Source organism: Natrix helvetica (genome assembly GCF_964273705.1).
Source record: "Natrix helvetica genome assembly, chromosome: 6".
Classification (NCBI taxonomy): domain Eukaryota; kingdom Metazoa; phylum Chordata; class Lepidosauria; order Squamata; family Natricidae; genus Natrix; species Natrix helvetica.
In genome coordinates, this window is record NC_138553.1 from 1,947,864 (window position 1) to 1,963,118 (window position 15,255).

Sequence of the window (15,255 nt, forward strand, 5' to 3'; positions counted from 1 at the left end):
ACGAGGTTGAGGTTTCCTGATTGCTTTTTATTGGAAAGGGAAGGAAAGGGAAAAGGTTTCCTGGTCAAAAGGCCAAGAGCCATGAACAAAGGATTAAGTAAACTTTATACAATTTCACTAAAGGAGAAGGCGAGATAACAAGAAATATCCTCTAATAAACATTTTAGCAATAATTCTGCAACTTGTTCTATTGGTCTCTAGCTGTCCTATTCCTAAGCCTTGGCTAATGAATGCCCCGGGAGTTCTCTAATAGACATTTCATTCACCATCCCTAAGTTTTAGCTGAGGTCTGCAAGTTGTCTAACTACCCATCATTGCTACAAGCTTTACACGTGCATCTTTCCTGTTGATGAGCATCCTTTGTTCTTGCCAGGCAGACCCTGAGAGTTACAGTCCTCCTGATTTACTTCCAAGTGGGTGCCATGACCTTGCTTTAGCAGCCAGTTCTCACCATAGTCACTAAGTGAATCATTGCAGCTAATAAGTTAGCCGCACAGTTGTTAAGTGAATCTGGCTTCCCCACTGATTTAGCCAGAAGGTCGCCAAGGGGGGGGGGGGTGTCAGGGGATCCCGGGGACACCGCAACTGTCATAAGTACGAGTCAGTTGCCAAGTGTCTGAATTCGGATCATGTGTGGCCCTGACGATGATGCAGTGGTTGTAAGTGTGAAAAAACGGTCATAATACTTTTTTTCAGCTCCATGGTAACTTTGAATGGTCACTAAGTGAACTGTTGTAAGTCGAGGACTATCTGTATTCTGCTATTCTAAACGGACGGTCGGCACCTGCTTGGATAGATCATGGAATTCAAGGGAGGTGGCACTTCATTCGCTTGTGGCTACGTAGGGATGCTAAGCTCATTCCTCTTTTTACCCCCACCCCAAATGGATGATCACACGTCCCACCGCCCTCCGGGACACAACAGTCATAAATATGAACCAGTCACCAAGTATCTGAATTGTGATCAGGTGACCACGGGGACTCTGCAATGGTCGTAAGTGTGAAACATCCTAGGACTTAGGGTCCTGTCCCTTTTTTTCAGTGCTGTTGTAACTTCAAACTATCACTAAACGAACAGTTGCCTCTACTCAGTTTGAACTCTATGCCTGTGGGTCTGGCAGGCAAGCCGGAAGGTCAGCGAGGATTGAGGATCGAGTCAGTGAGCGACAACGCGAGAGCCAAGCCAGGAAAAGTAGTAAGTGGGCCGTCCGCGGTATATATAGGGCTCTCAGAGGCGGGGTGATCGGCGAGCCAGCGAGTCAGTGAGTGGCAGGCGGGTAGGCAGACGGGGCAAGCATGGTGTGGATGGGCGGGGGGGGAGAGAGAGAGAGAGAGAGCGGCGAGCGGGCGGGCATGGGGAGCGAGTGAGGGCAGGCCAGGGGACCGTACCAGTACAGGGGCATGGCCAGGCTGCGGCCGCTACCGGTGCGCAAACATATGGCTGATTTCCACTACCGGTACACCCGTACCGGTGCGTACCGAGAGCAACCCACCACTAGGTCTGATTGGTCACGCTGACACTGGTGTGTTTTTGAACCAGTGGATCCTGACCCTGTGGCACCTTTCAAATTAAAGATTGATTGCCTTTCCTTGGGACCCTCTTGGGAACACTTCATGACTCTCTGACCACGTTTTGCGCACGTGGTACAGGGCACTCACCTTCGCCGGCATCCTTGGTGACGATGGTGAAGGTCGCGGGTTTGTTCACCATGCCGTGGCTCAACCCTGGTCCGTAGGCGCTAACGTGGCGGGCGTTGATAGCATCCACGTAAAATTGGAGGGGGCTGCCTGTTTTGGGGGAAAAAGCAATGGACTCAGGGGCCCATCCCATAATCCTCGGCAGCCTGCCGTTTTCAGACATGGAGCAAGGAGGAGCTGTAGGAAATAAGCCAATCTTTCTGAAAGTCCTGGAGTTGGATGGGAACTTAGAGGTCATCTAGCCGCCTGATCAGGGTGGGATCTGGAGGAGAAGCTCTGGCAAGCCGCCATCCACATTTCCACTTAAAGAGGATCTTGTTCCAGCGAGGTCTTTTTTGTTTAACAAACTATAGTTTAATAAAGTGGGTTTAACATAACGTGTGCACCCAGATATAGTCTGTTTTCATTCTTCTGGCTGGTGATTCTTGATGTTGGTTACTTTAAGAGGGGTGGACTCCAACTCCCAGAATTCTCCAGCCGGCATTGTTTGAAGTGGGGGGACTTCAACTCCTAGAATTCCTCAGCCAGCTCAGCAACTTTAAGATGGGGGCACTTAATACGACTGGAGAATTCTGGGAGGAAGTCTACCCATCTCAAAGCCAACGTTGAAAAACACTGATCTAAACAGAAATTCTAAACTTCTAAACTCCTGCTCAATTTTCAGCGCCTGTAAAACATTTTGGCCGGTGTCCAAAGCAGCTGATTTGATGCCACCTGCTTACTTGCCCAGGGCACTGCCAAACCTAGCCCTGCATTCACACAACATGCTAACATGGGTTGGGTTGGCTCTTGAGACATTCGGGTAGCGAATGTTAGCCCAGCCTGGTTGGTTTGTTGGCTGTGGTGCAGGGGACGAACTGAGAAAATGGGTGAATTCAGAACCTGGGTAAAGCATGTTGTGTGAATGCAGGCACTTACGCTCCCCAGGAACCAATCTGACCCACCTGGAATGTGGTTGCTGTCGTATTTGATGTCCATCTCATGCAGCCCCTTCTCTGTGGGGGCATATTTGACCGTCACTGTCCCGTCCTTATTGTCCGTGATGTGTGGATGCGCCGTCTTGCCTGAAGGCATCCTGACCTCCCCTGCAGAGCAGGAAGAAAACAGGCGGATGAGACCCCCAAACCATGGTGACTTCCATCCCTAAGAATGGGACTAGCCTACCCAAACTACAACTCCCAGCAGCCTGGGTTGGCCAAAGTGAGGGATGCTGGGTGTTGTGGTTCAGAAGCATTTCCCACTTCTGGGCTGAGAATGGGACTAGCCAGTTGTGGGGGGAAACCTCCCCCAAACTACAACTCCCAGCATCCCAATCTGGGCAACAGTGAGGGATGCTGGGAGTTGTAGTTGGGTAACATTGCCCATTTCTGGGCTGACTTCAACCTATCTATCTAGAGTCCAAGGAAGGCTGATTGGAAGCGGCAGGTGGGGGAGGGGGAGCTGAACCTGGGCGGGGCTAGAGGTGGGTGGGGCTGGCAAGATTTACCTGTCTGTCTGCTTTTGGCTGCCCCACCTTTTCTCCCAGCTGTGTTTCCCAGATATTTTTTTTTTAAACCCGATGCCTCCAGATGCTACGGTATATTCCAAAGGCATCCTGGGAAGGAATGGAACAGCGGAATGCTGGTTTTCAACAATGGTTCATTGTGCAATCCCAGAATGCAGTTGTGGGAGGTGTGTCTGTGTGTGTGTGTGTGGGTGAAATCCACAAACCCCACCCTACGAACGCAAAGGTAGACTGCCTCTAGGTGTGGAGGTTCTATTGAGCTGCCCTAGCAAAAAACCACAAACAGTCAAGGCTCCCACTCTCTCTCTCTCCATCTCCGTTTCGGCTCAGCCACCTCGGATCCTGGCCCCTCTCTCGTTTTTCTCTTGGGATTATTGATTTCATCTCTTGAACCGAATTTCCTTTCGTCATTTATTTCATTTTAATCTACCCATCCGGTTATTCAAACAGCCCATGCCTTATGGTGTACAAGTAAAATGGGAAAACCTTAAAAACCCGTATATATAAATGCCTATGGGGAGTCTGTATATATAAACTTCTTTGGACCGTCAAGGCTGAATTACACAATCAATGTTAAAGTTAATTAAAAATCATGGCATCCCAGTTCCACTGAAACCTTGGCAGGAAGTGACAAAGCACCAAAAATGTTCCCCTTTTAAGGGGGATTTCTCAGCCCAAATTAAAGTTTTTCCCCCAATGCCATCCCTCTGCTAAACAACTAATTTCCACAACACTGTCGAACTATTTACTAAGCCTGTATTACTGTTAGACTTCTCATCCTTCCTATGACCTATTTCCTCCCACTTACGACTACAACCTTGTTGCTTGTATCTTTAAAATTTATATTGTTTTATTTAGTATCCCGGTATGATTTTGATTGCTTATTTAGCATCCTCTAATCACACTTGGCCAATAAATAATTCTATTCTATTTTGTTCTATTCTATTTTCTCTTCTTATTATCTTCTCTGCCATTCTCTGTTATTCTATTCTATTATCTATTCTATTCTATTCCTATTTTCTACTATTCTACTATATTCTATTTTCTGTTCTACTCTATTTTCTCTTCTCTTCTTATTCTCTTCTGTTATTCTCTTCTCTTCTCTTTTAATTTTCTCTTCTCTTCTCTTCTCTTTTCTCTTCTCATTCTATTCTATTCCATTCCTATTTTCTCTTCTCTTCTCTTCTCTTCTACTCTCTTCTCTTCTATTTTCTGTTCTATTCTATTTTCTCTTCTTATCTCTTCTCTGCTATTCTGTTATTCTATTTTATTCTATTCTATTTTATTCCTATTCTACTCTATTTTATGTTCTGTTCTATTTTCTCTTCTCTTCTTATTCTCTTCTCTGTTATTCTCTTCTATTAATTTTCTATTCTCTTCTCTTTTCTCTTCTCTTCTTATTCTCTTCTCTTCTCTTCTATTCATAGGTGACCGTAAAGGAGTCACTAAACGAACGTTTGTAACTCAAGGATTACCTATAATGCAGAAACTCAGAAGTGATTCCAAGACAATACGGCTCGACCCACCCACCCCCATCCCCCAAAACTCCACTCTGTGCTTCCACATCGTGGTCCCCCTGCCCTTTACACCCCAATCCCCAGACAGACGGACAGGCTACCTGTGATCTCTCCCTTCTGCACGGCGAAGGGGATGACCAGATTGAAAGGCCGCAGCATGGCGTCCACGCTCTCTGGTGGGGCGACGGGCTCATCCGTGGCCTGGCGTGGAGGGGAAGAGAGGAAACGGGGGAGAAGGGGGGAAAAGAGAGACTAAGTCCAGATTGAGAAGGAGGGGGCCCGAGAGAGAGCGAAAGAGCACCCCAAGACGAGGCAAACTGAAAAGAAAGAGTTGGAAGCCGAAACAATCTTGGGGTGCAGAGGCTGGAAGAAAGGAGACCAATGACACCCCCCCCAAAAAAAACAAGGGTCCAGGACACACTGAAAGGGCGTTTGGGGGCATCCAGGAACGGCTTCCTGGATTAGTGGCCCCTGCCTTGACAAAACAGCTGGATTTCTACCATTGCATTCAGCTAGGCACTGCTCAGGTAGTTCTCGAGTTACGACCGCAACCGAGTCCAAATTTTCAGTCGCTAAGCGAGGCAGCTGTGACTTGAGCTTTGACCCATTTTACGACCTTTCTTGCCATGTTGGTTAAGTGAATCCCTGCCCTTGTCAGCTTAGTAACATCGTTGTTACGTGAATCCAGCATCCCCGTGGACGTTGTGGGTCAGAAGGTGGCCAAAGTGGACCCCAAGACACTGCAACTGTCATAAATACGAGTCAGTTGCTAAGAGTGTGAGTATTGATCACGTGGCCAGGGGGATGCCACAGTGGCCGTAAAGGTGAAACGCGGTCCTGTCCAGTGGTGAAAATCAAATTTTTTTACTACCGGTTCTATGGGCGTGGCTTGGTGGGCGTGGCAGGGGAAGGATACTGCAAAATCCCCATTCTCCCCCAATCAGCTGGGACTCGGGAGGCAGAGGATAGATGGGGGCGAGGCCAGCCACAGATGGTATTTGCCGGTTCTCCGAACTACTCAAACTTTCCACTACCGGTTCTCCAGAACTGGTCAGAACCAGCTGGATTTCATCCCTGCCCCAAACCATTCTGAAGAAATGGTTATCCAATCTTTTCTTGAAAACCTCCATGGAGCACCCATAATGTCTGGTGACAGGCTGTTCCACTGGTGAATTGTGCTCACTTTTAGGAAGTTTCTCCTTAGTTCTAGGTTTCTTCTCTCCTTGATGGGTTTCCATCCGTTGCTTCCTGTCCTGCCCTCGGGGGCTTTGGAGAATAGCTGGACTCCCTCTTCTTTGTGGCAGCCCCTCAAATAGACTCCTATCATCTCATGCTATCAGACCTCTGGGAAGGGTGGGAGGGGGAGGGAGAAGAGAAATGTTTGAGGAAAAACCAAGACTGGAGCTTGGCCTTGGCCAGGGGCATCTGCAGGAAGTGCCCAAAAAACTCAAGATGGCGGCTGAAGGCGTGCAACGGAAGCTCTCTGTGTTGCCCATCAAAAGTTGGCAGAGCTTCAACGGCACATCGTGGTTGCCGCCTTGATTCCTTCCGCCACATCAAAGTAAGGTTCTACATCTAGGCAAGAAAAACGGAATCCACAGGTACAGTATAGGTGGTACCTTGCTCAACAGTAGTAACTGTGAGAGGGATCGTGGAGTCCTAGTGGACAACCATTTAAATAGGAGCCAGCCGTGTGCAGCAGCTGCCAAAAAAGCCAACACAGTTCTAGGCTGCATCAACAGAGGGACAGAATCAAGATCACGTGAAGGGTTAATACCACTTTATAAGGCCTTGGTAAGGCCACACTTGGAATACGGGATCCAGTTTTGGTCGCCACGATGTAAAAAAGATGTGGAGACCCTAGAAAGAGTGCAGAGAAGAGCAACAAAGATGATTAGGGGACTGGAGACTAAAACATATGAAGAACAGTTGCAGGAACTGGGTATGTTTAGCTTAAGAGAAAGAAGGACTAGGGGAGACATGATAGCAGTCTTCCAATATCTCAGGGGTTGCCACAAAGAAGAGGGAGTCAAGCTATTCTCCAAGGCACCTGAGGGCAGAACAAGAAGCAATGGGTGGAAACTAATGAAGGAGAGAAGCAACTTAGAACTGAAGAGAAATTTCCTGACAGTGAGAACAATCAATCAGTGGAACAGAAGTTGCCTCCAGAAGTTGTGAATGCCCCAACACTGGAAGTCTTTAAGGGGAGATTGGATAATCATTTGTCTGGAATGGTATGGGGTCTCCTGCTTGAGCAGGGGGTTGGACTAGAAGACCTCCAAGGTCCCTTCCAACTCTGCTATTGTCTTGTCTTGTATCCTGAGGACCCTCTTGGCATTGGGCAGGGGAGACAGGGGGACCCTCCTTTCCGAGACAGAAAGAGAGAGAGAGAGAAGGTGAGCGGAGGCAAAGGCAAGGAAGGACCCAGTCCTGGTACCCAGTGTGGAGCGAAGCCACCAGGGTGGCGCATCGGGAAGATCTGGTGAAGCTGGTTGGATTCGCAGGGCTCGTCAACCTGAGGAATGGAGTCGCAGGCCTGGCGGGAAGCAAGGGAGACGTCAGAGGATGGTCCTGATTGCATCTGGAGAGCCCTTTTCACCCCACAGCCTGGCTGCATCGGACAGCGGCTGGGATAGAGATGGACAGCTGTGGGGTGGGCCACCAAACACAGCCAGAGGAGCTCTGGGTGTTGTTTACCTCTGATAAGTTTAATTTCTCTTGAGTACTTATATATATGAAAATCCTCCTTAATTTCTAGTTTTCAACTTTGTTAGATTCTTTTATCAATCTTTCTTTCTTTCCTCCAACCACCTATACCAGGGGACAGCAAACTGCGGCTCTGGAGCCGCATGCGGCCCTTTCCTCCCTCTGCTACGGCTCCGTCACCGGTCGGCACCACAATCTTGAGAGGAGCTTCCGAGGGGGGGGGGGGGGGGAGAAGCAGAGTGCGCCAGGAGAAGACTCTATGGCGAGGGGAGGGTTTTCCAGTTGTCCCCACAATTGATGGGGCTTTCGGTTAGGACAGGTAGGGGGAAAAGGACGCCGCGCTAGGAGGAGACTCTATGGTGGGGGAACTGGACTTCCGGTCAGCTCCGGAATTGAACGGGGGGCTTCCGGTTAGGACCTTTGGGGCTCCCGGTATTTTCTTTCCTGTGGGAAAGGGGTCCCAATGGCTCTTTGAGTCTTTAAGTTGGCCGACCCCTGCCTGGTAATATTCTGTCTCTTTCTTTCCCTGAATTTCTTTGGTTAATTTGTCCATCTCGGCACAGTCCAGAACCTTTCTTATTATTTCGTTTGGTATCAGTTTATTTTTCCATTTCTGAGCGAAAGCAATTCTTGCCGCCGTCATTATGTGTAGAATTAAATACAAAGTCTCTTTTTTTATATATATTTGGTCGTCATTATTCCTAATAGGAACACCTCAGGTTTCCAATCAATTTGGACTCCTGTTATCGATTCCAACCAATTTTTAATCTTTTCCCAATACTTTTTGGCCGCCTGAGACGTCCACCATATGTGGCAATAGGTTCCGTGTGCTTTTGGCATTTCCAACGTTTTCGTGACATAATTGTCTGGGCAGATCCTGTACTCACCACCACGTGAAAAGGGCTGTTGGGGATCTGCTCGCCTCCGAAACGGATGGTGATGACGTATTTGCCAGGCTCAGGAGCCGTGTAATAGATGTCAAAAGTCCCGTCGTGGTTCTCCACCACGTCGACATCCAGCTCGGCCCCGTCAGGCGTGGAGACCTTGCAGGTCACTTTGCCCTTCCCCGCGGCTTTGGCGTCCACCGTGATCACTGTCTGCTCTCCAATCTGGATGGTGGGACCAAGGCACGCTCCTACGGAGAAAGGAAGACAATGATTGCAGCCAAGCCCAGAGGCCACACCTGTCCAGCCCTGAAGACCAAGTCTACAGGTGAAGCTGTAAGAAGACGTCTTACTAACGACCCCCTAATCTCTTGCCGGGTGGAGTGTGGGCAACTGAATGGAGCTAGCAGAGTGTTTGAATGGCCGGATGCCCTTCCCTGTTGCCAATGCGGAGTTTCATTCAGCAGATATATTCTCAGTGTAAGCTTAAGCGAACATCACCATCGTTAAATGAACACAGCAATTGTTAAGCGAATGTGTTGGTCATTAAATGAATCCATTATATCCAATGGATGTTTTTTTTTCTTGAAAACTGAAAATAAGCACCAGTTTCTGGCAAAAAAGCCAACAAAACCCTCTTTGAGTATAATAGATTCACTGAACGACCACAAATTGCACCAAAAACCATTGCAACTGGGATGCTGAAAATGGGGGGGGGGTTGCCAAGGTGTTCATGTGACCCTAGGTGGGTGGAGCTGACCATCTGAATGTCAAATCTGGATTGGAGAGATCCATTGTAATTTCAAACGGCCATTAAGCAAGCAGTCGTAAGTCTAATCATAAATTCATGTTAAAAACTCTAGTTAATCGTCATCCTCCTCTTTTAAAGACCCCATAATCCCTTGCGGGGGATGGAGCCTGGGCAACTGAATGGAGCTGAGTGTTTACTGGCCGGATGCCCTTCCCTGTTGCCAATGCGGAGTTTTGTTTGGCAGATATATTCTCATTGTGCCCAGAGAGAGAGAAATCTGCCTCTACTTAGAATTGAACTCACAGCCTCCCGATTGTGAGGTGAGAGCTCCACCTCTAGGCCACTGCACCACTCCTTTTTACTAAAAGATTCCTCCGCACAGGAATGTTCTCAACTAACAGCCAGGACCTTGTTAGAGTTAAATAAGGGTTGATGGCATTCAAAGGCAGTTGGACTTAGTTGGCTTGTGACTACGTAGGGATTCTAAACTGATTCCTATTTTCACTCCACACACTCCCAGCTTTGCCCATTCCTTCTCCTACATCATGGGACCACTGAGGTAGGGTTAGGTTCAGAGGCGGGGATGAAAGAAATGCTGGGCCGCTATCACATCAGGTGTCAACGAAAATGGCCACGATCCAACTTGGCCAATGTCTCAGTCCAGCAAGTGGAGTTAAAGTAAAACTAGGAATAATGAGAAATAGTCTCAAATAAAGTTTGTGGACTTGAATGATAAAAGCATTGGGGGGTGGGGGGGGAGAGGACTCAATTGGCATCTATCTAGAATAAGAAGATTCCAGAAAAGGATCCACCCTAGGGTGGTAATATCATAGTCATAGACTTGGAAAGGGACTTGGTCAGGGAATGAGGATTTTAATAGCTGCCAGCTGATGTAAGGTTGTAAGCTGTAATGCAATAAGGATGATTCAGCAATGTAGATATTTCTAGTTTAAGATTCTGATGGGGTCCACACAAGTCATTTCCCTTTTAAGAGGTGCCTATATATAGGTGGCCATTAGAGGGCAGTTCTTTCTCTCGTCGTGTATCTCATTTCTCTCCTTGTGTCCGTAGCTGAGTGGTAAGGGATTAATCTCCTGCATGTCTGTATATATTTGTATATAAACCACTCTTAATTGTCTCAAGGCCTTGTGTGCTGTGTTTTGCTCCTGAGGTTTATCTCAAAATGATAGTCACGCTGCCAAAACTCTGACAGATCTTTAAAGATCTTCTGCCCCAATCAAGGGGTTGTCCAACCTCTGCTTGGAAGCTTCCAGTGATGGAGCCCCCAAAACTCCAAGAAGAAGCTGGAACCCATCTTTTGCAAAGAGAACCTCCAGAACTTCATTCTTCCCAAGTAAAAATGAGCTCCAAAATGTTAGGACACAAGATGGGACAACTGGGCCATGACAATGTCCTGGCAGTCCACGCCAAAGCTTACCCAGTCCGTGGCCTCCGATGGACACTGTGGACAGAGAGACAGAAACAGACATGAGCATCCTTATCAGAAATCGTTCCTGCCCCCCAAGAAAGTGGCCCCTCCGGGTAGGAAGAAGAGCAACCACCTACCTGTCACCAGGCACTTGCTGGCATCTCCGGCGGGCAAGGCGTGGATGCGGAAAGGCGAGTAGGGGATTTCATCGCCGCCGTATTTGATGGTGATTGTGTAGCGGCCCGTCATGTCTGGAACGTAGGAGACTGTGTAGGTCCCGTCTCGGTTGTCCCGGATGTTGGCCTTCTTGGGTTTCCCTTCGGGGTCCTAGGGGGGTTGGGGGAAGAGGCAGAAGGTCTGGTCAAGGATCAATCCAGTGGTGGGATTCAGCCCGTGGGCACCACTTAACCGGTGGTTAACTTTCTGAGCAGTTTGATGAACTGGTTGTGGGAAGAAATCATGAGGGCAGAGAACCGGATGTTCCATTATTTGAATCCCACCACTGGGTCAACCTGTAAGGGAAGGTGAGAATGATCCTGGCAGGCAGGGCGGGGGAGAGGAGAGGAGGAAGAGAAGGAGCCTAGAAATGATCAGATAAGAGGAAGATGACCCCACAGCTGCACAACGGGCAGAGAAAGAAATTTAGAAATGATCCCTCCTAGTTAAAGATAAAGTAAAGGTTCCCCTCACATGTGCCTGCTAGCCATTCCCGGCTCTAGGGGGCGCTGCTCATCTCCGTTTCTAAGCCAAAGAGCCAGCGCTGTCCGAAGACGTCTCCGTGGTCATGTGGCCAGCATGACTCAATGCCGAAGGAGCACAGAACGCTGTTCCTTTCCCACCAAAGGTGGTTCCTATTTTTCTACTTGTATTTTTACATGCTTTTGAACTGCTAGGTTGGCAGAAGCTGGAACAAGTCATGGGAGCTCACTCCGTTACACGGCACTAGGGATTCGAACCGCTGAACTGCCGACCTTTCTGATCGACAAGCTCAGTGTCTTAGCCACTGAGCCACCCCATCCCTGATTAATTAACCCTCCTAACTAATCAGACATTAAAAACAAACAGCGTGAGATTTGTATTTTTAGACTTGCAAGGTTGTTAGGTAATTTTCCAACCTCAGGAACTTTAAGATGGGGGGACTTCAGAATTTCCCCAGCAAGTATTTGGGCTGACGATCCCAAGCCCCCGTCCCCCCACCCCCCACCTCCCCAAAGGCATTTCTCTTTTGCCACACCCAGGGCTAAAAGAAGTCCTCCAAGCCACCCCAGGGCTCCCATCTGTCCCCACAACACTTACCAGGATCTGTACGGTGAGCAAGCCTTCACCAGCGTCTCGGGCGTCGATGGTGAACTCCACTGGGAGGCTGGCAGGGATGCCCGAAGCGTTGAGACCAGGGCCGCTGGCCCGCACTTTGCTGGCATCGTGAGTAGGAAGGACCCGGATCTTAAAGGGGCTGAAAGAGGCAGAAGCTGTGAGGTCAGAGAGGATCTGGCTGGGCCTCTCCTCCTGCCCCTGCAGCCAAGAACCCTTTCAGTTGGGGAGGGAACATTCTGTCTGGCCTGCAGCCATTTCTTTCCTTTGGATCTTTGGCCTGCCGCACTTTCTAATATTCTGCTAGGCATTTTCTATGGTGGGAAAATGGGAGGGGGGATTGTATGGAGTTAGATGCTATGTAGCCATAACAGAATTCTTTCTAGAGAGCCAAGGTCATCCTTTGTCTCTGCACCTGACCGGATCTGGTTGGATGGAACTGCCAGCATGGCAGTGGAAATTGGACCGTGGGATGGATTTGTTTGTGTGTGGGAGGGGGGAGATCTTGAACTTTCAACAGGGTGGGGAAAACCGGGAAGCTTTCAGATTTCAGTTTCCCCAGATGGGCCAACGTGGCTCTCTTCATCAATTGGAACTTTGAGGAATCCTTTGCCTCAGACTCTGATTTACTTTTGGATGCTATTTGGAACACTGACATATTAATTCATTCGTTCATTCAGGTGATGTGAGTTGGGCCTCTACCCAGGGCTCCCCACAACCCCGAAAGAACCTGAGCACTTTGGTTCTGCAGAGTCAGAGGCCAGATCAATCAGACTACAACTCCCATCCCTGACACCCTGTGGCTGGGAATGCTGGAGATTGTAGTCTGGGTCACCCAGCTGGACAATTCCACAGCAGCAGGTCTCCAACAGACTGAACCCAACGGACGCCTTTATCAATAAACACAAGGAGAATTCGGTACAGGTAGTCCTCATCTTATGACCACAATTGAGCCCCAAACACCTGTCTCTAAACGAGACACGTGTGATGTGAGTTTTGCCCCCTTTCACGACCTTTCTTGCCACAGTTGTTAAGTGACTCATGGGGGCATCAAGAAAGGATCCGAAGTCCTCCAGCGATCGTAGGAGAAGTTGGCCAGGAAGCCCTAACGCTCTCACCTGCGGGGTACTTCTTGCCCGGCGTATTTGACAGAGATGGTATACGGACCGTCTGTAGCTGGTGTGTATTTCACAGCATGTGTGCCATCTCCATTGTCACGCACTTCCACCGGCTCAGCCACTCCTGGACAGAGAAGTAAAGAGGAGCAAAGCATTAGAAGGCATCTAAGGTGGCTTTGGGTCAACTCAAGCCAACTAGAGCAGGATTGACCCATCAAACTCTTAACAGTATATTGGAAGGGACCGTGGAGGTCTTCTATCCCAACCCTCAAGCAGGAGACCCTAGAACATTTCAGACAAAGCGTTCTCCAATCTCTTCCTGAAAGCCTCTCGTGTTGAAGTTCCCACAACTCAAGGGGCCCTTGAGGCCCTTCTTCCCAGCTTCTTCCCCTCCCATAATCCAGGCTGAATCAACGCCCCCCCCCCCCACTCAAAGCACCTTACCTGAAGGTCCCAGCACCTTCACCTCCAGGGGGGCCAGCCCAGCCTTGCTGCAATCGACGGTGAAGGTCTGGGGGACCCTGGCTCTTACGCCGGCCCCCAACCCGGGCCCCGAGCATTTGACTTTGCTGGGATCAACCACATCTTTGACAGGAACACGGAAGGGGCTCCCTGGGAAGAGAGATCCATTGTGAGTTCCCAGAAGAAGGCCATCCTTTGTGTTCTGACCCAGCTCCCCAAACACCACAAGCCCTTCATTAGATACAATACAATACAATACAATAGTAGAGTTGGAAGGGACCTCAGAGGTCTTCTAGTCCAGCCCCCTGCCTAGGCAGGAAACCCTATACCGTTTCAGACAAATGGCTATCCAACATCTTCTTAAAGACTTCCAGTGTTGGGGCATTCACAACTTCTGGAGGCAACTTCTGTTCCACTGATTAATTGTTCTAACTGTCAGGAAATTTCTCCTCAGTTCTAAGTTGCTTCTCTCCTTGATTAGTTTCCACCCATTGCTTCTTGTTCTACCCTCAGGTGCCTTGGAGAATAGTTTGACTCCCTCTTCTTTGTGGCAACCCCTGAGATATTGGAACAATGCTATCATGTCTCCCCTAGTCCTTCTTTCTCTTAAGCTAGACATACCCAGTTGCCGGCAGCCCTGACAAAAAGTTCCTCTCTCGACGTAGGCTAACAAGTCTGTCCGGCTGGGAGACGAATAGTTCTCTGCCCCATTTATTCATCTCCGCCCACTGCCTTTCATCCCCAGAGCTCTGGTAGGCCTTTGCTAGCAGCGGTGGCTCTTCCGTCCCAAGGACCGGCCCATAGATTTCCACTGTTCTCCTCTCCTCTGCCTTCTCTGCATCAGGCACTGGGCCCAGCTGTTCCTCCTCTTCCTCATCAGCCACCTCCAGACCTGGGGGCTGTTGACTCTCCATCTGAGGGCTGATGGACAGGCCAGGCTCCGTCTCTGTCTCCATCTCTGCCAGCTCCATTCCCTCTTCCCCCTCAGAGCTCCCAGGTTGCCTTGATGGTGGCCCTGAGTGCCACGCCTCCTCCTCACCTGGAGGACCAGCAGCCGACAGGCCACCAACACTTTGGCCTCTTGGACCACTTTGGGTTGCTCCTCCAGGCTTTCTTGGAGGGACTTTGAGAGGAAGGCCTGGAACTGACCATACCTCCCATCACGAGGTGGACCATTCCCAGGAAATCCCATTCTCCCGTGTGCAATTCTTAGGAAGAGGTGATCCGATAAGGTTGCCCCCAGGGGAACGAGAGCTAGATCTATAGGGAACAGGGGCTACTCCCCCAACCCCCCAGGGCTCTCTTTCTGAAGATCTGGAGAACCTGAAGGGGCTTCCACAAAAGAGTTCTAGAACAATGCAGGTAGTCCTCAACGTACAACAATCGAGCCCAAAGCTTCTGTCACTAAGTGAGTACATGTTACGACCTTTCTTGCCACAGTTGTTAAGTGAATGACTGCAGCAGTTAAGTTAGGAACACAGTTGTTAAGTGAATCCGGCTTCCCTTCCCCATTGACTTTGCCTGTCACACGGTCACAAACAGGGATCACATGGCACACACACACCCCAGGGACACTGCAACCGTCATAAATATGAGTCAGTTGCCAGTTGTTCGAATTTTGATCATATAACTGTGGGGGTCGTAAGTGTGAAAACCAGTCCCAGGTCCCTTTTTTTCAGGGCCACTATAACTTCCAACGGTCACGAAAGGAATGGTCGTAAGTCGAGGACTACCTATATTGTAAGCTGCCCAAAGTTACCCTGTAACTGTTTCTTACAAACAAACTAACAAAATAATAAATAAATGCTTTCAACCATCCACACTCATCAGGCACCGCTTCCAGTGTCGTTCCAACTTTGGTCACTAAATGAACCGT

At 49.1% G+C, this 15,255-nt stretch overlaps 1 protein-coding gene across 6 annotated transcripts in view; it reads right to left on the reverse strand.

The window, feature by feature from the left end:
* Positions 1-15,255, reverse strand: part of FLNC (filamin C) — an 83,177-nt gene that overhangs the window by 16,625 nt on the left and 51,297 nt on the right. For 4 of the 6 annotated variants that reach the window (XM_081956766.1, XM_081956763.1, XM_081956765.1 and 1 more), the window contains 10 exons: positions 13,362-13,529; positions 12,918-13,041; positions 11,785-11,941; positions 10,626-10,815; positions 10,498-10,521; positions 8,312-8,559; positions 7,156-7,254; positions 4,820-4,919; positions 2,642-2,782; positions 1,659-1,787 (listed from right to left, as the gene is read on the reverse strand). In XM_081956766.1, coding sequence (XP_081812892.1) covers positions 1,659-1,787; positions 2,642-2,782; positions 4,820-4,919; positions 7,156-7,254; positions 8,312-8,559; positions 10,498-10,521; positions 10,626-10,815; positions 11,785-11,941; positions 12,918-13,041; positions 13,362-13,529 — 1,380 coding nt within the window. The remainder of the gene's footprint in view (positions 1-1,658; positions 1,788-2,641; positions 2,783-4,819; positions 4,920-7,155; positions 7,255-8,311; positions 8,560-10,497; positions 10,522-10,625; positions 10,816-11,784; positions 11,942-12,917; positions 13,042-13,361; positions 13,530-15,255) is intronic. The other 2 variants (XM_081956764.1, XM_081956762.1) reach the window with 1 other exon arrangement.